The sequence below is a fragment of the Tigriopus californicus genome, chromosome 11, assembly GCF_007210705.1.
Source record: "Tigriopus californicus strain San Diego chromosome 11, Tcal_SD_v2.1, whole genome shotgun sequence".
In the NCBI taxonomy this organism is placed as follows: Eukaryota; Metazoa; Arthropoda; class Copepoda; order Harpacticoida; family Harpacticidae; genus Tigriopus; species Tigriopus californicus.
Genome location: NC_081450.1, coordinates 11,238,608 through 11,265,709, shown reverse-complemented (window position 1 = coordinate 11,265,709; position 27,102 = coordinate 11,238,608). Strand labels below are relative to the sequence as shown.

General features: G+C 42.6%; 1 protein-coding gene and 1 non-coding gene across 2 annotated transcripts; both read right to left on the bottom strand.

Moving 5' to 3' along the window:
- Window positions 1-13: 13 nt before the first annotated feature.
- On the bottom strand, window positions 14-25,645 carry LOC131890827 (glycine receptor subunit alphaZ1-like). The gene is made up of 2 exons (XM_059240265.1): window positions 24,072-25,645; window positions 14-3,585 (listed from the first exon to the last, which is right to left on the bottom strand). Exons 1-2 carry the CDS (start codon window positions 24,801-24,803, stop codon window positions 2,758-2,760), a joined length of 1,560 nt encoding a protein of 519 aa, XP_059096248.1. The 5' UTR covers window positions 24,804-25,645; the 3' UTR covers window positions 14-2,757.
- On the bottom strand, window positions 5,994-6,087 carry Trnai-uau (transfer RNA isoleucine (anticodon UAU)). Its single transcript has 2 exons — window positions 6,050-6,087; window positions 5,994-6,029 (listed from the first exon to the last, which is right to left on the bottom strand). It is a non-coding gene; the product is annotated as a tRNA-Ile (tRNA).
- Window positions 25,646-27,102: the final 1,457 nt, after the last annotated feature.

Sequence of the window (27,102 nt, the reverse complement as noted above, 5' to 3'; positions counted from 1 at the left end):
CGAGCCTTTGAAAAATAGAGCCCATCTTACTTGCCTATTGTGCGGTCCTGGTACATCTGATGTGAGGTTCTTACACCATCGCGGCCTACCGTTAACAGTGGCTCTTTGTTTGTTTGGGGGATAAAATCTCAATTCCTTTGGGAATCCAATAAGCAAGCGTCAACAAAGGAACACAACCTCATGAATAAAATCATCCCAAATGAAAATTATCGGCAAACCAGTCCAAGAAAGACATGTCTTAGCGTGACACTTTCTTAGTGTTTAGGTACTCTAGGTTGTTGTATTTTGAAGCGTGGTAAGAATCTTTTTGTAATAAAAGGAAGCCATGTAAATCTCACTCTTCTAGGACAAACCAAGTCAAATTGTGCGAATAAAGCGATCAAAGTATTCGTAGATATAGTTGGAATCTCTTTAGGCGTTGTTTTTTGGTTCACAGGCACACAATATTCTTTGTTTGAGTTGCCCAGTGGCATAATGTTCATAGCACTCGAGAAAAGACCATTGGACTGACGAATAGCCAAACAAATGTGCGTACTACTGATGTGATGGCTGATGCAATTGTAGTAGCTGTAGTAGTAATAGTAATAGTAGTAGTTGATGTAGTTGCTGCTGTTGTTGCTGTTGTTGTTGTTGTTGTTGTTTGTACCGTGCCTTCCTCTTATCACACCTATCATAAATCATTTCTATGTGTCTGTTATCGTTTACACTCTGTCCATTATGGCCGAGGTCTTGTACGATGGCGGAGGCTTCATCTGTTCCACATAATTTCTCATGGTCGAGCGAGCGAGCCAGGCGCAATCATCATTCTCATCGCCACCAGCGTACACCATCCACATCATCTTGATTGTCAAAGCGTCATGAGAAAATGGGAAATTATGGCGGCAATGTTGCGTTGCTGCCATCAGGTCCCATCCACAATCGAGGAGTAGCTGGGTGGAATTTGAGCTTTACCTGCTTTAGCTTGGCTCAATGGAAATTGGAAATGGATAACGGATGCTGTGTTGAAGATCAATCGTATGTCTGTGAGATCTGACAATTCTTCAGGGTGAGCTGATTCAACCTCGAAGAATGGTCTGCGGATGGATCGGGGAACATGGATCTCCATTAGGTTTAATGCCCCGATCCATCCTGCTTGCGATTGAAGCCATGATCCAAACAGAGGCAAGTGAATCCAATTGTAACACATACACAAGAACGTTCACTATGGAAACAGCCACGTACTTATGATGTACTTGAACCCCCCGCCCTGACGTATGTCAAGAATATGCAGGATACGTTTCGGGAAGATCCAGTTCTGTGTATTCTAGATTCGACGGGGACGGTGGTGCCTTGGCTCGTTAGGCTGGTCCAAAGCTGGAAGAATGGAATAACTCATATCATCGCAAGGACAAGCAACAATAGGTAACAAATTATCATTTTGTTCCGAAGGGTGTGCTGCTCGTTTGTTTTGAATGGTTGTTGGCAGAGACGAATGAAGAGGACTGAGCCAAGCGGCCGCTCTGTCGTGGTCGATGTTCCCTTCGTTCCATCCTTCTCCCTCCCTCTCGTTCTCCTTTATCCGAATTTGGAACGAAGAAGATTCTCATTGGATCCTGATATTGGACCGTCTGTGGTAACTTGACACTGGCTGGAACTTGGCTGAGTGGAGCTGTTTTTGAAATGAATGTGTTGCTTTGCAATAAGTTGGGATGGCCTCTGTTGATTCCACTCATCTGTCCGTTGTCCTTGAAAAGCGACAACCATCTATAATGTTGGCATTAGGAATCAGCTAGAGGCTGATGTTGCCCAAGATTTCTGTTAGTTGGGCTTCTTAAACGGTCTTGAGACGCCCGCCGAAACGGCTTCGAGACTAATGTTCGATAGCAAAGTTCCAGTGGATGGGTAGGTACGGCTTGTTTTGGTGCCTGTTCCCCCATTTTGGTGGAACAACATGGGAAATGAGCCGGGGACAAAGAGGAATTCCTTGTGTTGTCAAAGGGAAGAGCACGGACTGGGAACAGGAGGCCTGCATCATATAAACTATTGTACAGTTCCACAGCTTCTTGAGCAAAAGAGAGAGAGAGAGAGAGAAAGAGAGACATCTTCCAACTCGATAAGAAGACGATCCATATTCAGAGTTCCAGAATAAACATGAGAAATGGACAGGGGAAACGGAGTTTCCCAATGATTGGTTACCAAACCCTACTCTGGGTTCATTCCCATGCATGCAATGAGGAAGCCCTGGCCCAAGCACAGACTTTTTCCCCCTAAACTCGGGCCTTTGAGCGTCCTCGTTCTTTATGCGGATTCTTCGTGGCCCTTCCCCATTTTGCTTTTCCTCACTGGGGACCGGGGAGATTTCTTAAGATCCCCGATACAGATGACATTGTTGGTCGGTTTTGGTTCCAGCCTTGACTTTGATCTCTTCGTTTGCTTGGTATTCGACCCTCTAGCGAATGTACACTCGTTTTGGTCTTTGCAAGACTTTCAAGAATCAAATTAGGTTGAACGTGGCTCGTATGCCTCACCATCGCTATCCAACATCACTAGCCAACAACTATCTATACCGTGTTTGTGTATTGCTAGTTCCCAGGGCTGAGTAAGTTGACCCTTTGAGCATTGTTAGGAGTCCCCTCTTCCTCGTGGAGGTCTTTCCTCAGAGAGAGAGAGAGAAGATACGAGGTATATTGCTCTCAAGGCTGTATGGCAGAGATGGAACGAGCGAGGCCAGGAAACGAGGCAAAGGAGGATAAGAATTGGAGCTGGCAAACAGGCCAATTAGTCTAGAGGGATGAGTTGGTCTGACCATCGCCACCAATACAGAGAAACCCAGTAAAACACATTAAAGATCCCAAAGAGGACCGGGAAGACCACCAAAAAAATTAGGTCTGTTCTTCCGTAATTGTCCCTCCGCATGTGTCGGTTGCCATGAAGCGATGGGTATGGCCGACCCGAGGGCGATCGAACGGGGTTGTTGCTCGTGGTGGTTGTGGTTGTTACGCCAGCACTGTTGGTGGTCATTGTGGCCACATTATTGAACTCCGAGCCACCTCCTGACCCTCCAAGGCCCGCACCGCTCCCTCCCACTGGATTGGTATTGGTGGTGGCCTGGTGCTTCCGTCTTCGGGGAGCGATCTTCTTTAGCTTGATTTTCAGGAGGATCACAGTGTACTCGCCCAAGGCACCGAAGACAAATATAATACAAGCAATCACCCAAGCCTCAATTGCAGTCAGACCTTCAGCCTTGGGTGAATTGGTTTGGATTGTGTTGAAGATGTTGATGAGAACCAAAAAGATGGTCACCAGTAAAGTCATTCGACCAGGTATGACTTCAGGGTTCACCAAGAAGCTGATCCAGGAGACTACCACAAATAGGCCCGAGGGAAGATAGTAAGTCACCACATAAAACGAGATCTTTCTCGTGAGAACCATTTCAAATCCGGCCACGGAATAGTTCATGCCTAGGGCCATGTAGTGCGTTTGGTCTGGGCGGAGGTCTTTGATCTGAATGGAGTAATCTAAAATAGACTTGATGGCATCCTCCTCCCGGGGCACAAACTCATTGGAGAACACCATCTTGGACATATCGTAGTTGAAGCTCCCAACCTGGAAAGCAAGAAAAGGGAAAGAAATCAACGGTAATCCTCGCGTGAATCGACGTAGTGCCCAATTTAAGGCATTTGACAGGGGCAACACTTCCATCTAGTGTATTCAATTCGTACACCTTGCTTGGAACAATTGTTTCGCCCCAAGCTGACAGTCTGAGCTCTGCACTAAAAATACTTGAATAGGTGTGTTTGGGTCCAATTGCTCTCTGGAATTACGATAGTGGGAATCCTCGGTCTCAAGCGAGTTCAGAGCAGTACCATTCCCAAGGGTCGTAAAGCAGTTGCACGCACCGAGAACCCGGATTAGCCTATGAAGAGTCCACACATAAGCTTTTTATTGTCTACGAAACAGCCAGATGAAAAACGCGACTCGCATTACAATGTCAATCTTTTGCCGTGAGCATGCTTGATCCGTTAAAGGTGCTATCCCAACCAACTAACCAATCCCAGAAGACCAGATCCAGATTGGAGCTGGATTAGAGTTCAATTTGGGGCTCGATTTTCATCACAATACCCTAATACCCCACATAAAGCCATCCCAGTGTTCTGGCAAATTCCCCGAAAAATATCTAGTTGCCCTGGCTCAACCATCTGGATCTGAGATTAGGGCCCTTCACCAAAGCCCCATGGGATGGTTATAACCCAAAATTGCAATGACAGTTGTTGGTTGGCTTATGAGTGGCCAATATGAGCACGCCATTGGTTATGGTCATTGGTTTTATAACTACACGACAATTTCGAGTAGCACCCTGTTGGTGGCGAGGCTCAAAGACCCTCGCAATTTGATCAAGTCTCGTTATTGCACATAAGATTAGACATCGATGGTTTGACCACTAATAAAGTTCCGGGGTCCGGGTCATTGGCGAGTGACGAAAATCCCCATTTGCCCTTCAATATACCGTACATGAAGTTTGTAGAATGCATCCATAATTCATTCCAGATCACTCCTTGCAAACGCACACAACTGTGTCCTGAAGAAAATTGAGCATTTCCCACAAGCTCTTATGTGGATATACTTTGGATGCTCCTCGTCCGTCCAAGGCAAAGAAAACAAATGGCGAAGCCTTCACTTGGGACAACCACCTATTACAAAACACACTCTGTCAAGTTCTCCATTTTCTGGCATTCCTGCCGTCTCACATTGTTCCCTCTTATTTTCTTTCTCGTAATGTTCGGCCATTTTCCCCGGGTGGCCGTTAATTCCAAGAAGCTCACTGGGAAGTATGAAAGGTCCTTCTCAAATTGAAGGTACTCCACGGCACGTGTCTGGTCTGCGTGGGATGCACTTCAAACTCTGCAGGCACGAATCCAAATTGACAATCTCACCGGTGGGTGGCTTGGCCGGTTGGGAGGCAAGAAGAAGGCACGAGAAAGAGAAAGACAGAGGGGAAGAGAAAAATGTGGGATGTTCCTTATTCCATTTGACGTTTCCCTCCTTGATCCCGGAGAGAGGAAAAACAAATGATGGAACCCATGAACTCTGAGCACGTCCATTTGTTTCAAATGGTCGGAATGTGCCCTGACTTAAAGCCCAAAGAGGAACTTTTAGTTCGTGCTTCGGCCTCGGATTTTGCCCGTGTGCTGGAAAGCGTAAGAACCAGATCCGGTGAGGCTCACCTCAGCCTCGTTTGTTCCCAATGGATCTTCGATAGAGTGAAATCCACCAGCCGAAAAGAGTGCCTTTTGGTCGGAGGGGAAGCAAATAATGGTGTGGTGGATCTGCGAATGAAATGCGGATCGAAATCGTGTCAAGAATACCGGGAACACAGATTAGCTGTCTCAAGCTGCCAGACAGGAAGGCAGTACATCAAATTTTATTGTTCCATACAGATGCACCGGAGGTTGTAGATCTTGAGATTCCCTTCCGTCTTTCACTGCTGAACCAACAACAACCATTCTAGTTTTGTACTTGTGGAGGATTCAGATAGACACACATACATACAATAAGGATCGAATCAAAGGCGGGCTACAGAAAGAACCCGAAGTGGAGGATCCATGATTCTTCCAGATTTACCACCTCCTTGGGCTTGAATATCGATTAGTTGGTGTTCGTTGTGGTACCAGGTTTACCTTGTTGTTTTTCGCTGATCAATATGGGGACAATGAATGGCCGCCCCTTCTGGTTTACAGCAATAAGCCAATGTTTATAATCATAACAGAATTTCAGGAAAGAAAGGCATTCAAAGGACATCCTTCGAGTGCATCAACAGCCACTAAATCTGCAAGAAACATGAGTTTTTCATCCCCCTAGTCGACGTCAATTTCGGCCAATACTATGAACTCGTCGAATTCTGCTCTCAGGAGAACTTTTCAAAGGAAAGAAAAACTGGTACTCACAAATATGTGCACGTATTATTAGAGCAGGTTCAATTTGGTCATTCTGGCCAAATTTGGTTCAAAAGAGAATTCCCTAGGTGAGGCTCGAACTCACAACCCCGGCATTGCTCATGGCTCGTACTGTCTATAAGTACCGTGCGCTAACCGATTGCGCCACTAGGGAAGTGTTTAGGACCTAAACATTGACACTTTTTTATTAAAAAAATGAAAATATCTCTAGCTAAATTGCTACTCGAATTCTCAATCAATTATATATGAATAAACAATATAAGGAACGCTGCATATTTTGGGTGGGCGGAAAAACGCTCTAAAAAGTACTCTTCCGAATTGCAAAGTTTATTTGGATCGAGCACTGATGTTTTTAGTTAGAGTAAAAGGCTGCGGTTTTGGAACAAGTCGTATCTTATTTCATAAATCAGCTCACAACTCTCTACAATACAATACACACACTCATTCTTTGGCTTTCATCTAGTCACAAATTTCAGTATCTTGTTGATTGAAGCCAATTTAACACCTTTGCCAAAAGTGACCCAGCCATGTTATAAAGTATTGGTCCCTTCGGTACGATTTCGGAACATCTGTTTGATCTTCACACTGTAAAATACTGCCTTTTGCGAGTTTGTTCTCTTTTGCATGCATTGTTTTACTGAGATGACCTTATGTGGAATGACAGGAACACTTGTTCTCTTTCTACTCCAAATCTGTGCCTCAGATGAATAAACCAACGTCGTTCTCTTCATCTCACCATCTGCTTATCGAATGGGGTGATGGTTTCGATGCTGTATCCATAAAGTTCTGAGGTATCTATCCGAATATTGAAGTTATGCTAAAAAAGTGCGCTCAGTTTTGTCTCTGTCAAAATGAAAAATACAGTATGGTTGAGATCTCCTCTATTGAGTACACATTTTTGATCCAATATTGTTTGAACTTCCATTCCCAGGAGTGGTAAGGAAGTCCACACACAAACGAATGACCGGCAATTGAAGTAAGTGAAAAGTAAACAAATATGGAGTGAGGATTATTGGTTGTGGAACGAACAGCGTAGTTAATGACCCCGATTGGATTGAGATTATTCTGTGGCAATCAAGATGAGGTTGTGGGTGTTTGATAAATGTCAAGTAACCTATCATGCGCAATCAGCTATGTGATGTGCTCAGGATTCTCTGATAGAAAATAAATCATGCAAAAAATGACTTGGCATTTCGTGGAAGATGATCCTCAAGATCGGTCCGGATGTTTATTGGACCAATTCCAAGTTCTTTCAAGTCAATGTCACAGTGCCTACCTTTGCTTCAAAATGTTGAGTCATCATGTCAAAATCCATCCAATCCATATTGGCAAATTGGCAAGAGAAAATCCGATCCAAAGCTAACCGAACACTAATCTTTTTCTGCACTCTCATCATTTTACTTCATCCGAAAGTCACGATCCTCAAGTAGGCCTTTGACCAATCGCAGTAAATAATATATTAGGTGCCATAATTTCATGATATGAAATAGCCATTCTGCCAACCCAATAAGAGTCTAAAGATTGAAATTAGGTTGGCAAGTAATTATTAAAAATGATTTTTTTTTCCTTAAAGGAAAATAAAAAAGACGTGGTGGGTATATTCGCAGAGTCGGGCTTTGATTTTAATTGGTCCATTGGCTTTAATTTGAGGTATAGATTTTGATTCTAAATGCTTGGAAATATTTGTGATCTAAATGTCCTAATTGTAAGTTTATATTTTTGCAAGAAAAAAAAAGAAAAAAAAATCTGTCACTACTTATCAGGCACAATCGGTGTGTGAATTTTATTTTTGTTGATTCTGCTATACTAAGTTTGAACGGAAAAATTAAGAATGACAATTGTGCTATTTCCTGAAAATCGATGCAGTTTTCATTATGAAAATGAAATCACCAGACTTGATTTCTCTTGAGACCACCTCTAATGAAAGATTTTTTTCTAGTTCAAAGCTCCATGAGACCTGTGGTCAGTTTCAGTGAACACAAAGTGAACTTTGTGAATGAGTTATATAAAAAATTGCCATAATATACAAAACAATTTTAAACAAAAAGTTTATATTTGTAAAGGTGTATTTGTTACTTCTATTTACAAACGTCTTACGGTGCAGATGATAGAAACTCACTTACTAACGTTACATACAAATTAGATACCATATCTTTAGATCAATACAAATACGTAATACACGTAAACAGATACAGAATTTACTTTTTTACCCACATCTGTCTGCTTGATTCAATAGCTACCTACTGTGCTAGTTTTCATTTAGGAACGTAAGGCAAATGTGTTACATTTGTTGCAAAATAATAGACCTTCTTTTTGGTACAGCTAGTAGACCTTCGCTATTATTTGCTCGCCGAGGCAGTATTTCTCATTGCTTACTTTTCTAAGTGAGGGAACATATAGCGCCATAACAACTATTTACTGTCTTGAATATTACAAAAGAGTTTGAGGAGATAGAAAGTGCCAAATGTGCGGCTATCGTGACAATCACGATCATATCTCATTTCAGAATTTGCTTTTGTTGATCCATTGTTTTGTCACGAAACCCAAATTTGTTGTAATTACGAAAATATCCCAGCTCGATCAAATGCATTTATAGTGCCAATAGTGACTTGCAAGTCGTGGACAAAAAGTCATTAGCAATCACGGGTCTTAAACATTATCTACTTCATAGAATATTCCTTTGATTTTGTACTGAATTAGACTAATTGTGCTGGCTTAAGTCCAGCAAGCTCAATTGAATATAGAATCATATTTGGTTGTTCCATGTTTTTTTTCACATGCAGAGCTCGGTTTTGTCGCACCAAGACCCATTCACCTGCGCTTGTTTGTCAGCACATTCTCTTGAACGAGCTGCATTTGCTCTTGTCAAACCATAAAAAATGGACGGTAAGGATCGAGCGAGAATGAACTTTTATGGGATATGAGGGTGTTCAAACTTTGCCAACTTTAAGACTACCGTTTAGCCAAATTGAAGAGAGCTGGTTTCTACGATCATTAGGCCTTGATGTGATGTGATATGAGAAAACTATTTTGTAAGACGCCCTCCCATTCAAAGTGCATTCAGACGGAAAAACTCTGACAAATGACTGTTTCATCTAGACTTTCGATGCAGTATTTCTGACACGGCATCTCCTCTCTTTTCATTAAATGGCTCTGACATCAGACTTTGGTACTAAAAGTGGGCCCAAGTTCAATTTTCTTGATGGACCGACCACACTAAAACTCCACCGTTTTTTCCCCTTCAATCTCTCCTTGAAAAAACATCTCATTGATTTGATCCAAGGTACAGACAGGTAAGCCACAATTACCATCATATATAATCGCGCGTCATCTCTGCCATTTTATCTTCAACATCAAAATGCCGTCCCTACTGAATCTGAGGTGCAAATTGGAAGACCTCAAAAGTTTCATTTATCGTCACTTTGATATCTCTTATGAAGGAAAGCACTGAGAGGGGAAATGAATGTGAGTACGTACCACGTGAAACATTTCCTCACTTGGAACCAGGACCACTGCTCCAAACGGAAATGCACGAAAAGTTTGACGTAGCAATGTCGCAACTTTCTGGCACTAGCCACAGTTCAAAATTGGTCTTCATGACGATAAATACCATTTTGAAGGCTGAAAATACCATTCCCGAGTTTTTCTACCACTTTGTGATCCATCTCAATTGCAATGTCAGACATTCTTTCTAGAGCTATGTAGTCATTTGGCAATGTTTTATTCAGTGGTTAGCGTACTTAGCAGGTTTGGTCCTCTATGTCCTTAGGAAATTCTTGAAGGTGAAAGGGGCACAAATGCATCTGCTAATCCTCAAATTTCTTTCGATAATGAATTAGAAATGGAAGAAAAGACGTGGGCTTCAATGTTCGTGGACTGGCTGGAAAACGAATGTAGGATCCACCTTGATTTCCCCAATTGTCCCAACAAAGGTCGTCTCTGGGTGAAAGAAAATTCTCGACTTTTAAACTCTTTTCATGGCCTTCTCTTGTTACTTCAGTGGAATAATTCCTTTCCATGAACCTTAGTGGAAAGATGAACATCAGTTGTCGAAGGCCAAGAAATTGCCCATCAATCAAAAGATGGTGCCAAAAGAGTGAAGCCTTTTTGTGGCCCGAGAAATACTATTTGTACAACAATCAGGTGTGGAGCCATCCATCAATGGCGAACCAAACAGGAGGCTATCGCAGTTATACCTCATATTGGGACCTTGGCCTTGGCCGAGGAAGCCATTTTGCAAAGGCCAGCATTGACCCACTGTCAAGTTGTGGTGGCCATCAAAGGTCGTTCGTTCATCACCATCATTGCCATCCATACTGACCGCTAGACATAAAGGCTTATCAACTTTCGAATGATATAGCCTTAACTTTGTGAGTCAGTTTTTCAATGCCAAATTAAATGAGAAATTCTTGAAATGAATACAACTTGCCATTCCTATTGGAATTTACTCCAGCCAATCTCATAGAGACAAGGGGTAAAAAAAATTTTTGTTTAAAAAAAAACTTTTTTGAATTGGTTTTTGACCCGCATCACATTAAGTTTGTTGCTCGACATCCTGAAAACAAAGGCCGAATACCACACAACATTAATGCTGTGCACCAGTTTTGACGTTCAGTTTTGGTACTAAGCAGCCCTCTGGGTTTTCCGAATCCTGTTTTTGCTCAAATATAAAAAAAAGTGTGAAATGATCGAAATTTCAGCATTTGCCTTTCCTTTATGGTGCATTTAGACGACACTTATTTTGACACATATTGTGGTCACATACGGCTTTCACATGACATATTCTCGAACACATGGCCACATATTTGATTGGAACCTGCTCCAATTATCTGCGATATGTGAAACAATTCTGAGCAAGTGTCAGCGCAATCGCCCAACGCAAGATTAAGCGTGACCTTAGGGATACAATTGCAATCGGTATTTTTTCACGATCCTCAATCCTGTTTGGGGTGAAATTATTCAATGACTAAAATTCAAGTTTGAATGTGTTCAAACTAACGGCATTTGCGAGATATGTTGTAAATTTGAAGAAACAAAATGCATTTTGACATAACTTTGAGTGACCAATACAAAGCCACCATTTAAACCAGCATGACCAGCAATGAAATAAATCAGATGCTTTGGTTTTATCAAACAAGTTTATTTTTAGTATGAGAAAAATGAAACAATTTACCCTCTTGAATTTTCTGAAGTAAGTCACTCAGCATTTTAATGACGGCAGGAAACGTTGTCATAGACTGACAAATGAAACCAATGGAACTTTTCATACTTTTTCAAACTTTTCATTTCTGTCAACTAATACTCCTACCTTTGTCACCTGATCGCACACCATCATTGAGAACCAGTAATCTCGTCAAGGCCCAGTATATTTGATACATATAGTCTTCTGTGTTGTACTGGTGTGTGTAAATTCTCTGAATCTCGATTTGTGTCACATTACCAACTTCTCATCGAATATGTGATCACAATATGTGTCAAAACAAGTGTCGTCTAAATGCACCATTACGCTCTTCTCATAAATGGTACGAACTTTACCACACAACATAATTTCTGAGCAGAATTCCCAGCTTTCTATCAATGTTTTGAAAGAGACTGACTTACTTACACAATAGATGTCTATAAATCTCCATTGCCGAGACATTGAACATAGCGCACTCGTGTTATCATTGTAGCTTCACACCCGAACTTGTAACTAACGCTTTTAGTTCAATTGCGCATGTGATTTGATGAAGAAAAAGGACGGAACAAGAAAGGATATAACTTGTTCCACTTTTGTCCAACGTGCGTTTCCTTTTCCTGGCGAGTGACTTCCTTCTTGTGTTGGTTGTCCCCGAAAATCGAGGGAGTCTTCAAACGCCCTTCCTCCGAAAATGGCTCAAAGTAAAGTTCGCCTGAAATCGTACCCAGAATGTTGCAAGTTTTTATGGGGGATTTTCCCATATTCTGGCTTTCAATTTACTTGGCCCTGGGACGAGAAACAAGGATGTTGTTCATGCATACCTTGAAGCTTACAGTCCAACACAATGGAGCTGATTTATGACCCAAAGGCTTCCTCGCCAAACATTAAGAGCTGTCACATGAGAGGAAAATGATGTGAAAACTCTTGCTTTCATCCCGTACGCTGCGTCATGTTCATACCAGGGTTGTAGGTTTTTGTTTTAGTCTGGATCAAGGCCATTATTTGTTATCCAAGAGGCCCCCTGCCTCTGCATTTCGTTGATCTTTGACATTTTTTCCTAATATTTTGCTCGCTTGTTTTAGGGCCCTGGAGGAGCTGGTGATCCCAAGGCATCACATGGTGAACTCGAGCCTTTGAATGGAACAACTCACAGGAGCAATAAGGCGGGACAAGGGACCAACATTATGTTCCAAGTGGTGTGCTGGGGGAAATGATAAATAACGTATACTGAATACCCCAATGAGAGCTTGTTTCAAACAACAAACATAGTTTTGCCTGTTTAGAATGAGGATCTTGTTGGAGCAACGGGCACGTGTATTCATTTCGACCTTCTTGGGAAGTCGATCTCAAGGTTTAAACCGAACAAACTTTGACTCGAAGTGGTGGTATCTACTCTTTGCGTGAATAGAATCCTAGATCCCTATGTACTCGTATGTTCCAGAATAGATTAAGGCTATCGAGTGAAAAAGTGGATCCAATCGAACCTCAAGATACGCCAGGATCCATCAATTAATACGTAGACTCACGTTTGTAACTCGATTGTTGGATGAACTTTCCATTGACTTTCTTAGTCTGTTCCGTGGATGTTTTTTTTCGTTTGAGCTGTTCATGGTCAGTTTTCCCGAAGTCAGCAGGATTTTTAATTGGAAAAAACCATGAAAAGGCAGGTTGACATGACAGAAGCATGAACATAATTTTCTGTTTGTGTCGTTGCAAAGATGACATTGCTTTTTCTTTTGAGTGGAGTTAGCCGTTCAATCATGGGTTTGAAATCGTGAATGTATTTTTTATCCTGGTTAATTTTGTGAATAATATTTACGTCCTACTAAAGTTAAGTAAAAAACGATCTTGTCACAACACAATATAGGTTTTTTTTGGTTTTGAGCAACTTCTGCAAGAATTGTTTTTCATACAGGATAGAACAGAAGATTTTTTGTAAGGGGATGATGTTTTGTTATGAACCGGTCAAATGATTTTCATATAAAAAGGTTGTCTCCCTTTCTTAAGTTGCATCGTGGTTGATGTTCCCGAATAAAATTCCGGACTTTCAAATGCTCAATGACTAGTAACTAACTTAATTCTATGATTAACATATAAGTATGCTTCTTTGGGCAATCAGTGCTTTGTCTTAATCAGGGTAAAAAAAACTGTATTCTTGGACAAGTTTCAAGTGCCAGTTTGACGTCAAGCAATTGTTGTTAACTTGGTAATTGAAAGGTTGTTTTTGTGCAAGGGGAAATGTGACACTGGGCATTAAGGCACTTATCGAATCGACTTAAGACCCCAAGAGAGAGCATAAATCGCTCAGAATGGTTCCCAGGGGGTTTCACATGGGAACATACATTACATTCGTTTAACCCGAAATGCAAAAGAATGCTCCATTGATTCTCAGTTCATTTTGGGTCCACATTGAATAATCCCAATTCAGACATGACTTGGGTCATGAAAACAAGAGCTTTTTGCCGTGCTACAAAAAATTCAATGAGCCAAGTGAAAGCGTCGGCCTGCCCTGACCGTCACTTAATCCCCATGAAATTCTCATTTTGTTTCGCATTGTTCAAGATGTTGAAATACGTTCGTGTCTTTTTTGTTGGATGGAGTGAAAGAAAGAAAGAAAAAAAGCGGTCCAAAACGAGGACAAAGTCTTGAGAACTCTCCTTTTTATCCCAGTCGGAGAGCTCAGAATGAAATCCTTTTGTTGCCAATAACCAATGTTTTTTTCTTTCCCTCTCTTACGCTTCTTCTACTTCTTTCAATTCTGCCAGTTGATCCAATCTTGAGCATTTTTTATGGGGACAGATACATTGGGAAGAAATCTCCGCAGTTGGCCCTCGCTGATCTGGTCCACATTCAGTCAATTGAGCACTACATGCATTCAAGTCGACTTGGAATCCAGCGAGAATTTGCAATTTGATGAATCCAATATTTACGGACCATACAGCAGCTTTAAAGGCCGGCCTTTCTTTTGTGCTGAACGATGCAAAACGGAATCTGCTCATTGAACTCCATTCAAGGAGTAGATCTTACGACTTGACACAGTTACCATCCCCAGGATACGGAACGTGGTTCGCTTGCAGAAGTTCTACGTCAGGTCTTACCTCTATAGTTCATTCAGGTCCACGGAACAACGAGCATCGTGAGATATTGCTGGCTTTCCAACGTGCATCGAATTACCGTGCTACAAGTACTGCTAGTACCCTACGTACACCCTGACACGGAAACTCCTTCCGTTTGGATCTTTGAATCATATTTCCAAAGATATTAGAGTGACAAAGATTCATTGATATTATCAATTAAGTTGTCGGCCTGTTTTTGATCACTTCTGGTTTTAGACTGCTCATGTCTCTTGGTGCTTTCTGTGGAGGCAATTAATGCTTCCTGGATAGCAATAGTTCAAGATCGTGAAACAAGTTTTTAAATCTAGATTGAATGAAACACTTCCATCAAATGGTCGCCTTAACAAGAGTGCCAATGCCGAGTGGAACGAATTTATGTGCCAGGGTGTAGACACATGCTGTACATTGCGTTACCTTCCAACTCGGCTTGAACTTCTTGCTGGGAATGGAGGAGGTGCTTTTTCCACATTGCGAGAAGCACGAAAGGGTGAGATCAAGTCAAGTTATGCATACTAAAATGTGTTTTCCTCCAAAAAAAGCTAACCAATGGAGCCAGATTTGCAAGGTTTTTAAGAAGGCTACTTTTAGCTCAAGTCAAGTGAATATCTGGAGGTGTTGATATAGAAAGACAAAGGTTGGGCTTGAAAATGCTAATGAAGGAGTTCCATGGAAATAGCGAGCTCAATTCATAGTTGAAATTTTTTTACTTTTCCATTTCTGATACTATCATTACAGATACAAAAAAGTGCAATTGGATTGGTAAGAATATATGTTGTAATTTATCATAAGGAGCACAAAATGCAAAAAAAAATTCAAATATACAGGTTTTGTTTTGCTCTGTTTTACAGGGCTGAATCAATGATATGGTTAAAGAACAAAAAATAACTATTAGCAAATAGGCATGTGAACGTTGAAAAGGTATTCACATACTTTTCTAAAGGCATTCCTTTCCACCGAATTATTATGGCAAGGCTTATTTTTACCTGCAGTGTGCCAGATAACCAAAACACAATGGGGAAATATGCAAATAGTGCAAGAACATCAAAAATGGTGAGGAGAAATTGCATTTTTGCGTTTTGAGCGGTCCTAATCATTACCATAATAGTCGCGCACTACTTCAAAAAAACTTCAGACTCAGATTAAGATGGATTTATCATTTATTTCCCTTACATTTACTTCCTCAGTGAAAAAATGCTTCTCCATGCAAGTTGCTTAATAGTGTCCTGTCATGGCAGAGGTTCAGACTTCGATTATCAGTCACCCAGGGCCTTTCTCAAGAAAATCTATAGAAGCGAAACCCACAGAGCCATAAGCTAGCAGTCATAGTGTATCGAAATAAAAGAATGAGTTGTTGCTTTAACAACCTAAATGGGCGAATAGGCGGTCATTTCTGAGGGCAAGATAATAATTACTCTTAGTTGTGATCTGTGATATCCATTATTTGAGACACCCATCTACAGATGTCAGGGCGAGCGAGAGAGCTGCCATCTAACTCCGGATCGAACAAATAACCCACAACTGTAAACGGAGAACCAATCTGATCTTTAACCGCGATATTGTAATATGAATAATGATTGGTTGGCCGGGCGAGGGGGCTCGCCTATTCGACCAATCTTGGAACAATACGTTTCAGAAGTGAGAACATGTGGTGATTTTTTGAAGTCAATCCACATGCGTAATCATTTCACCCTTTAGTTTATGTTCACCCTTATCCAAGAAGTGTCTATTGCTTGAGCATTTGGTCAAAACCATATTATTGAAGTCACCTCATTATTTCTGCATTTACGATTTCGTTGCTAAAAGAATAAGATTTGCGGCCTTGATATCAATCGAGATGAAAGATAAGCATCCAAAATTGATGCGACTTGACATTGGCGAATGAATACACATTCCCTCCGTCAACCTCCTTTGGCACTACTGAAAAAAAAACATCTTACAAAACAACAACTGCTGCAGAGAGAGAGAGAAGAACGAGGGAGAGAGATTTATAACCTGGCAATATGTGAGAACAGAAAGCAAAAAGAGCGACAATACGGTATATAAATTGCAAGCCCAAGTCTCAAGGCCGGAGGCTCCATATCGTATAGAGAGATTAATGCCCTCAAGGCCATAAGAAATGCAATCGATTCAAAATTCTTGAAAAGGCCCTTGCATCTTTCCCCAGGCAGTAGTAATACGTACTGTAGGTGTGCAGCTATGAAACGAGTTCGTCCCAAAGTCTGGCCTTCAGTCTTCAGAATTGTAAGATAAACGAGAACGTCCTTGTGGGACTGGTCGTTCCCTGGAACCCACTCAAGTTTCATTCATTACTACACTTCAAAAGAAGGTAATTTATGGGACGATGATGGTGTTTGCACCGATGCAATGGCCAATGCTTCACTCATCAGGGTCGTTTAAAGGTTAAAAAACGTCGCCAAAGGCTGCAAAACTAGTTTCCCTCAACGCGGACACTTAACGAGATAATTATTTGGTGAGCTCACTGCAGTTCGTGTCAACAGCAAAACATGGAAATATATTACTGACACAGCCAGAGCTTGGAGCAAAAAATGCCTCGAAAGAGTTCTAAATCGTGGTCTTTTAATGCGGTAAGCCTAAGTTGTCCAAAATTAATCGCAGTTTTTCGGCCTTTGCTAAGACTGCCTGGTCCAAAGAGGTATTTTTGAACCACAAACAATGGGGGAATAAACCTGAGCACTTTTTTCAAGCTAAACAAAAGCCTACTGAATCACTTCTTGGAGATAACGGGACTTTTTTTAGGGGCCGCGGTTTTAATTGTAATTTTATTCATGAGTCATTAATTTGGGGAAACTTTGCTTCTTCCATAACAAAGAAATGAGAATATCAACTAATGGCTTCTTAGGGAGATATGAATGATGACCACTTTATGCCTAGAAATGAATTAGTACGATGGGAATTACAACGTGCACAATCATCTTCTTTGTGGACCAAAACAAGTATCATTCCGGCAATGATTTGCGGTATATTTTTGCAACTATTTACCTTACGTTGAGTTCATATCTTCCTACTTCATAATTGCATTTTCGCAAACATAACATACGACACGGCAAATTTTACTATCTTATCCACTAGTTTGAAGTAGCGGATTTTGCGTAATTTTCAAGAGCAAATATGCATGAATTGTTACTTATGAAAGCTTTGCCAGCATTACAAGCATTTGCGCGAGAAACCTACTCAACGTGCTATTCTCATTTGTTGATATCTTTGGAGGTCTTAACGGATTGTGAACCAACTCTTTTGCATTTTCAGTTAATATTGTTTATCCAAAACCATCCTGAGGGTGTCTGTCGAGTTAACTAGTTTCCGCAAAATTGAAGATAGCCACCAAAATGAGGTTGTTCGCACACTGTTTCAACACATTTTCTACCCAAAACAGTCCTCCGATTTTGATTTGCGAAAGAGTGAAGCATTTCCACTCCATAAAAGGAGTAGTTCCAGTTTAAAACAAAACCTAGAGAGACAGACGGGTCTATCGATGAAGTTTGGTTTTTGTTTCAAGAGCACTTCTTCGAACCCAATGACAAAATAGATTTCCACGTTGGAATGGAAAGAGAGTCTGACGCAAGTTTGAAGGTCCCAAGGGACAAAAAACCATATTGTGTGTGGTGTTCGGTTTTGTTTGTGGATTCCATTCCCTTGTTCTCCCTCTCTATCTTTCTCAAACTTGTGGGAAATGATATCAGGCCATTGGAGAGGTAAAACTTTTTGTGTCGGGGTATAAAAAAATCGCCGAGAAAAAACACACACCCAGAGCAAGTTGGCAGCAAAATATTGACATTAACAACGATAGAAAGAAACGGGATCATTGGAAGTAATGGTACCTCGGGCGCCCCTTTCAGAAAGAAGCCTTCAATTGAAAGTAAGTCGATTGCACAAAATCATCTGCAGATCGAAAGTATTGGACAGTTATTCAATATATAAAGGACGTTCAACATCTTCCATCCCTACATTGCCGTCCCTTTTGCCATATTTTGCCAAAGAGCGAAAAAATAATCGCATTTAACACGGAGAAAGGCCGGAGGAAAAGTTTACTTTTTGGAGGGAAGGGAAGAAACTCTTTGCACTGAAGACGAAAAAAGGGAATGGAAAAGTGGAGGCGGAAGTTTCCAATGGTTGAAAAGCCAGCCTTTCTGTCACCTACAAATGTGCTCTGGCTCTTGTATTGAACTAGACTCCTCCGCATTCAACTAGCTTTCAAATGAACTTGAATGTCTTTGAATGAGAGATAGAGGGCAAAGTGGAACAGACAATCCGTCATTTCGACCATGGTTAGCTTAGATTTTGAGTGAACCTTGTTTTCACTTGAACACCTGCTCACCGACTCTTCCAAAGCATTCAGAAGGATTCTTAGGATCCAATTTCGTCGCAAAACTTTGTTATTTATTAACTTCTTCAAAAGGGACGACACTTTATGCTCTCTCAAAGTTTTGTTAAGTCCACAGACTTGAGGATTCAAAACAGAAGAGCTTTCTCAAAATGAAACCTAAGCTCGTCGTCCATTGTTCATCTCGGCTGGGAATAGGTAGCAAATTATCAGGCAGACTTAAACCCAGGACAGAGGCATCATCCTTGAGTTCAATTCAACAGAGTCCCATGCCTCCAATCAAGAGCTAATTGACTTTTTGAGGGCACAAATTGTCAAACTTGTAGTTGACAGCTTAATCTCGAGTCATTTTTCAACCCGGCTTTGGAGCTCATTTCAAAACTAATCTGCATTAATGAACATAACTACTAGGGTGCAAGAGATGCTCTTCTTTGATGCCAAAGGCTGCCCAAGAGCCTTGCAAAACTCCAAATAAAAAGCTGCTCTCGTCACCACATGTTTAACTGGTTATGAGATTGTACGAAAACAAGCTCCCCACGTAGTTTTAAAGCAGGAGAGTTGCTCGAATCACTATCGATACGTGCCAGAATGAGGCTCTTGTGAAGGCATCAAAAAATGGCCTTTGAAGGCTGTTGAAAAGAAGCTCGACTCATAATTTATCGGCCGGAAGATGAGATACTCAATTGAGCGTGAATTTCAAGGAATGCCATAAAGAGACGACGAACTGATGGAAAACCCGGACCGAGACCGAAATATCGTTTACAGCTGAGCGAGGCGGCCTTCGCCCAAAGAAGGTGTTATTTACAGCCTTCAAACTGAGGAGCAAACCGTTCGCCAAATGGAACCGATCCCAAAACAACAATGTAGTGCAGACGATTTGAAGACTCTCGAGGTGGTTTTTTCGCCCAGGCCCCAATTGAATGAGATCTAAGGAAGTCGAAAACAATTCAGTTCAACGATAATGTTCCGTAGCATCCTTCCTTTGGCTGTCTGTCTTTCTGGTGACTGACAACACTTGCCAAAGGTACTTGACAACACGGGCCTTTCCCTCTCTCTCTCTCTCTCTGTCTACCTCTGAATGGAAAAAAGGCAAGGCTCTTTCTCTCTCGGTTTTTTTCTCCCCACACGCTCACTTCTTGCCCTCATCCAAAGTTTTTGGGTCTAAAAAAATATGAGGGACTTTTTGAACTCCATTTGAGCTCAAAGCCCATCATGTTCCTTCACTCTTGGAGCTCTTGACTTGATTTGAGCTTAAAGAGAGCATGAACGGACGGGGACAAATGGACCCAAGTGATCAACATGAGGCCTCGTCAAGAAGTGATTGAGCTGATCCAAGAAGTGGATAATGGCCGACAAATATGAAGCCATCCAGGTTAAGACTCATTTTTCGACAATTAAAAACGAATCAAGTGTCATTGGGATTAAATGAGTCCGCAAACCTGGGTTGTGTACGAACGTATAACCGTGGTGGAACTCATTGCCAGTTGCAACGCCAACAAACTTCCATGGTTAGTCTTCGCCAACAAAGGCCAGACACCCGGGGATATTTGGAGAGATTAAATCAAGTCATTGGAACTTCGAACTCATGAGCATATAAAGAACGGAAAGAAAGCGAGAGAGTGTTCCGAACTTTTTCCTACCCTTTGACGAGCCCAACTTTGGCTTCTTCCAAAAAAGAATCGAAAAGGGATCTCGAGCGAAACCATGGCCGTGGGTCGGGTCCTTGTCGCATAATTCATCTCTTTGGAAGAGACGTTCCCCAGAGCAATTTCCAGGCAAATTGCATGTATTAAGCACATCACGAGTGAACTATGAATGACGTTGAGGGGACCTGCTCGCTCAGGATGGGCCTTGGAGCCAAAATTGAAGAGAATTTCATACCCCCATTCTTCTCGTTCTCGGGAGAAAAGGCAAATGAACATCCTGTGGAACGTAACATGTCACCACAAACTTTGAGGAGGACTTCGTACTTCTCGTACAGTGCTCTATCGCCAATCGACCGGATCGTCCAACCGAAACGGCCGAAGAATTTATTCGTTCAGTGAACTTCGCGTTGCCAAAGAAAAATCCCCACTTCCTACCCGCCGTAAATCCTATGCGATTGACTCAGAGAACGTTCGCTCTCCTGCTAACCCTCCCCCCTTCCCCGCCAAACTGGGAACCTCAGCATCTTCATTTCAATTATGACCCACTTCAAGCTTGGAAGAAGCGATCCCCGAATGTTTTATGAAGAGAGGATTTTCAGCGGGACGTCCCAAAGTCTCTGTTTCTTCCCTCACCTCGGGCAGACTACAAATCCAGTGAATGCAAGTACGTGCACACGTACTCATGCACACACATGCACCGAGTCTGCTGGATCCTCTTTATACAACAGTATCTGGGTAGCATAAAAAGCCAAGCATGAAGCTATTGAAAAAACAGAGGAGAATGATATGAGGCCATTGTGTATTGGCTCGGATCCACGGTTATTCAGTGGCGCCCATATGGAACAGAGGAAAAAAAAGAGAGAAAGAGAGAGAGAGATCCTTTCAGGGATGGGAGTGAGCTCATCTAAATATTCAACAATGCTCTTGTACACTCGTTGTGCCATGAATAATGTCGAACTAAGGACTGACAAAAAGTCTTTGGAGTCTAGGATGCGTTGACAAAATCCGTTTTCCCAGGGACTTGACAAATATTCTAATGAAGTATTCAAACATAACCGCCATGACACGACATTCCAAACATTGCCTTACCACAGGCGTCCTCATCGGTGCATCTCCATATCAAGAGGCAATAATTGGAGAAAATCTAGCTCAGCACTTTGGACCTTGGCAAAGGTTGCCAGAACCCACACACGCTCACGCTCACACTTAAGTCCACGAGGACTTTTAATCACCGTCCTTGGTCTTCGTCGGGGAGCAAAAAAGCGCCACAAACCTACAAATTGATCCGAAGCTTCACCATTTTTCTCCATTTCCTCCTCCCTCCCACAAAAAACGGGAGAGGGAAAGAAAATCAAAAGGCATTACCATAACGAGCGGGCGTTGGGCACTTTTGGCAAACGATTTGGACTCGGTCGCTTTGTTCCACTCTCCAGCAGTTCTTCTTTACCTTTTTTCGGTCCTGTGACCTCGATGGAGCTTGAAGTACTCGAAGATCGACCACAGAGGAAAGTTAGCTTTGTTACAGACTGACCATCATTAGCATCATCATCATCATCGTCATCGTTATCCTTCTCCGGTGCTCCAAAGATATATGGAGAGACGAAGCGTTATGGTTATACTCATATCATTCACAATACGTGTCCTTGGGGAAATGGGGGAACACGTGCCCATCTTTAAGGCTAGCTGTGCGTGATTTCGGTCAGTCACTTAGTGTCGCTTTTCTTTAGCCTCGATGGATGGATGGCATATTGTGTCGAAGTCTCGAGGGCTCTTGTCTTAAAAAGAGTACATAAAATAGGCTTTGCTTTATGTACATATATCAGGGATAAGGGGGAACTTAGCAGCTTAAGGCACGATAAACTGGGAAAGATAGGACATTTCATGACTGGATGAAAACTATTCGATCTTCATGGAATTATAGCAAAGGGTTGAAAGGTCTTGGGAACACGATAGTCAGAAAGAAGGATGGAAAGAGTGTATTAAACTCTGTCGCCTGTCAGTTCAGAGAAGCCATTGTGTCGTTCAATGAGCTGCCAGGTTTATGAAACTTTATGTGAGAGGAAATCAAGCACAAAGAGCCCTGACGATTCTTCCACCATATTGAACCCAATAATAGAATGCTCTCCCAATTTCAATTTTAACCCTTCAAAAAAAAAAAACGAATGACATCAAAGGACCTCTCGCTTTTGAGCTGAAAATGAGTGCAAAATGCTATATTTTGACGCAAAAGCTTTAGAGGCTTTAAAGAAAGCGACGACAAAAAGGGTTAAAATGTGGATATATCTGACCAAGGTAAGAGCAGTGAACCTGTAACACTTGAAACTTGTGTTGTCTTATGAAACTTATGAATGAACACGCTCGTGAATTTGAATGCACTTTTTCAGTAGCACGGGGCCTGATGGGCCAAAAAGGTGCAAGAAGCTAGATAATGGCCGTGTATGGATATTGAATCGAAAGATGAAGATCACTCATTACGCATGCTTAACTGAACGTTAGACGCTGTTCGTTCATTAGCCAAGTTTATGGGTAATATCCTTCTCTCACTCTTGTACCTTTGTACGATAAATGAAGTCGAGAGTACCATAGATTTGGAGATAAATTGTTATGAAAAGGTACTCTAGCTTATTCCCCTGTGTACACTCGGGTATGCTACAATGCTACACTAATGAACTGCTTATAATACATAGAACGTTGCAATGCGTTCAAGAAACGATCCGATGATCTGTGCGGCCAGTTTTAATGTTAAATGAAGGGCCAGAATCTCAACTCAAGGAGAAGAAATGCACGATGCATTCATGCTCGGATGTAACCTACTTGGCTACATTATATATGTATGTTTGTGTTCCCATTCAAACGAGGAAACGCTTTTCGGGAGCATCTTGCCACTTTCCATTGTAATATGGGAGGGCATGTTTTTATTCAAGCCCGCTTGAAGCTTGAATGTCCTGCAATAACTCATTTTCTTGGAAGAATGGCCGTCATCTCTTTTGAGCACGGTCAATTGTTTCATTTTGTTCTGGAACCCATCCAGTACTTAAAGATGTGACCTACTACTATCACCATTGTGAAAAGCTCCCCAAAGTGGTTTGGCAACGGGTTGGTCCCGTGTATCGAGTTTCCCTTGAGAGTGGAACAATAACAAGGAACCCAGCCTACCAGTCAGCCCTTCAGTCCGTTAGCCTTGCTATTTGAGAGGCACTGGCGCACGCACAACTTTGCTCAGGTCGCTCGGATTCACGGGCTTTAGTGTCGGCTTAGTTACCGAATCTATAAAAATGCACGTTTCCATCTCTGGCTATTGGGTAAGCCCTACAAATTTGGCAAGCCAAGCTCTACCTTGGCCAGTCTGTTTCTTTCGGAGACTCATGGAGTCTGTTTTGCATTTCTATTTTTCTCTCAAGCCAGCCCTTCTTCGTACCCTGGCCTTCACGGGAAAAGAGGAAAAGGCTCGAAGTGTGGTCTTGGAACAAGGCCACCAGATTTTCAGAGGAGAGTTTAGCCTCCCCCGTAGCAATTTAAATGAGTGGGCAAGGTGCTGGTTTTGAAGAGTCTTCAACTTGAAGTTCTCAAGGCGAGAGGCCGAGGTCTAACTAATCTCTCTCTCTCTTTCTCTGTGACTCCCCCCCTTCCTTCTCTCTCTTACTTTCTCCCTCAGCCTCTCAGTGCTTTTCAAAGAGGATCCTCCAACTAATGAGACAAAAGAGGTCCAATACCTTTGGCAAGGGGGGCCAATAAAGGAGATGGGTTAGATAGATCGATCGATCGAGATCAGGCTTTGATTGCAACAAACGGCCACCCACGCGAACCTCTTTAAGGATAACTTTTCCGTGGAATCAAATCGACCCACCCACCTACCTGGAACTTGCACACTTGAATGTCCATCGGAAAGGCGTTGAATTTCATTGGACAGATGAAAGTGATCCGTGTGGCCAAGGCGTACATGAGTTGGTTCTGGTTATCAATCCAGATTCCTTCCAACTTGGACAGGACCGAGTGGGTCTCGAACTCTTTCAAGTTGAGGATCTCCACGTCTGGCAGCCAAAGATTGCGAAGAATGGCGATATTAACGGCTGTCAGCTTGGACGTTTCTTCGGTCAGTGGTGTCGAATGAAGGACCTCTCGTCCGATGGGGGACGTCATAGTGGTGCGTGTGGTGGATTTGCGCCGGGATAGATCACGTTGATATAAAGGCTCGGGTGTAGGTCGATCCCGTTGCATTTCCTCCCGATGATACTTCCGGCGCGTCCGGTTGCGCTTGGTTACGATCAGCCGCTCATCCTTCCATTTGACAATGAAGTATGCATTGATGGTGATACTAAAGTCCTTATCATTCACCTTGGGGATGTCCTTAATGTCGACCCCGATCGACACGAACGTGGACTCGTCCTGCTCGGGGAGTTCAAATTTCATATAATCCACGGGGACACAGATCTGCAAGACCTCCCCTTCCGTGCAGCGGTGGTCGTTAATGCCTCCAGTAAGGCTTATGAATGACATGAGCACTACTAGGAAGGTCCGGGAGGCCGCCGATGAGAAACCTGGCACTCCCAAGCACCGGCCTTGTTGAAAGGTTTTCATTTCGCCCATCGGTTTCGGATTCCGGACAGAAATGCTAATAGATGAGGGTATGCATTTCCTTGGCGTTCCACACTCTCCTTGAGGAGCAGCATCGAAAACTCAGGAGAGCTTCAAAAGCAATTGAGTGGGCCACCAAGTCGGAATGGCTAGCATTAATTAGGCTTCCAGTCTGAAATAGAGTGTCCTCGGATGAAACGCCTTTACGCTTACTCAGTCTTCGGATGGGATTGAATTTCATGCCGGATCTGGCCAGGGTGTGGGTGCAGAGACCAGACATGGGACGAGGGTAATTGCTTCACCTTGTTTCCATAGTTCTTCCTTTTTTTCCACGATAGGAGCAATTTTCATCTTTTTTTCATATCACTTCGAAAGAGAGTTGTTTCCCGTGGAAATTAAGCGGAAACCCGTTGACTAGAAACCTCTTACGAATTCCTTCGAGGAACCACTAAATTCAATTTAATGCTCCACTTCACTTTTGCAGTCTAATCATTTGCCGCAGGAGCCAAAAAAGAACCATGGCAATATCTGATCCAGGCCCACAGAGAGAGAGAGATAGGTTAGCCTCTATCTACTTACAGAGGAAAGTCGGAACCAGATTCCACATTCACCAGCCTCGTGTGTCACTTTCACCCTTCTCACGCCTTCGTCTTCAAAGTCAAGCAACAAGTCATTCAGAATGAATTTTCTCGACCCCCATCATCAGCTTGCGCCTTCTTTTTTATGACTGCCAACGAGGCCAAGGTGGCATGCAGTAGGTAGGGGGTGTCCACGACAAGAACACGAAGGCTGGACAACTAAATCTGACTCCACCACCCAAGGCTTGTAGGTTGTTCCCCGGATGCAGAATCCTCCACCTCTTGGAATATGCTCGTCATAATCAAAACTGGAAAAAGGCAGGCATTTTTAGGGGGCCATGCTCTCTCTCCCTTTTCTCTTTGCCGATACGGAATTCGCTTGGGAACGTCTTGGTCGTCCTCTTCCCCGTCCTCGTCCTTCCTTCCCGTCTTTTATGTAGTAATAAGCCTCCGCTGGTGTTCCTTCTCTTTGGCCTCCTGGGCTCGAACGTTGACGGCCTCCGAGTCCTCGAACTTGAAAGGGAGATTGCTTGTTTATCTACGCTTTGCTGGGCTCGTTCAAACGAACGCAGCCCGTTCTTAAGTCCCTTCGTGGATGTGACTGTGGCTGTGGATCTCGTTTCCCAGTGAACAATGTACGCTCGAGGATAGAGCTCAATCTCACCCGTAAGGACTTTAATGTGTGGGGCGTCTGAATGTTGCTGGGGATGAAATTTAGCCTTCGGCCAACTTACTTTAAACAAGTCAAGAGAAGGAGGGGAGCCTTTGTTTCAATATACAGTAGTAGTGCTTTAGTACGTCGAAGGCACGGTATGGTCGGAAAGGATGGATGCCTTGCAAAACGAAATCCACCCACAGGAGCCAACACGTGTCTTGTCTTGTATTAGTGTAGGGCTTCTGGATGTACTATTGCCTCTCGAGGGCGGAGAATGAGAATGGTAATGCCCCAAAGCCTTCCTGAAAGGAGCAGACAGACTGAAGATGCATTAGGTTGTTATTGATACTACTCGAAAAGCTTGGAGCCAGATCTTAAGAGTGACAGAATCGTAGACTCCCTAAGCCCTTCGTACTTCCGTCAACCTTCATCAAGATCTGCCCTGACCAAGTATTCGTTGGCAGTATACGTAGAGCTGATCGTCAGATTAGCTTGACGTTGGGGAATGGGAAGTTTTCTTAAATTGAACGTCTTAATCTTGGTCAAGTATTGCTGCCTGGTCTTGAGTCGCCAAAGGTCGCCAAAGGCGTCAATCTTTTAAATCGAAGAACCGATTGATTATCGGTTGACACATTTGCACAAAGAGCCAAAACCACAAACGGCACTTCCTTCGCCAGATTGATGACCTTTTTTTTCGCCAAGGACGTGCGTGCAATAATGGGATTTCGGGTTTAATATGGGTAATGGGTCTAGGGGAAAATCATCCTCGGATAGTAGGGGATTTTTTGGTAATGTCCCTGGGTGGAAAATGGAACGACTAGTATGATAAATTTGAGTACCATGTACTGTCCCCATCAGATAACCTCAATGAGGTCGCTCGTGGAGATGGAGTTCTTTCCATGGACGAGATAATAATGATGATACCCAGGGGATTGGAACACTCGTAAACCCGTTATGTATCCATGTGATATCATTTCACCACGATGAAAGAATCTAGCCCATCCAAGTGTTTTGGAAGACACTTGTTCGAACCATGGCTTCAATCACTTTTCCTCTAGAAATGTGATTGGCTCTCCCC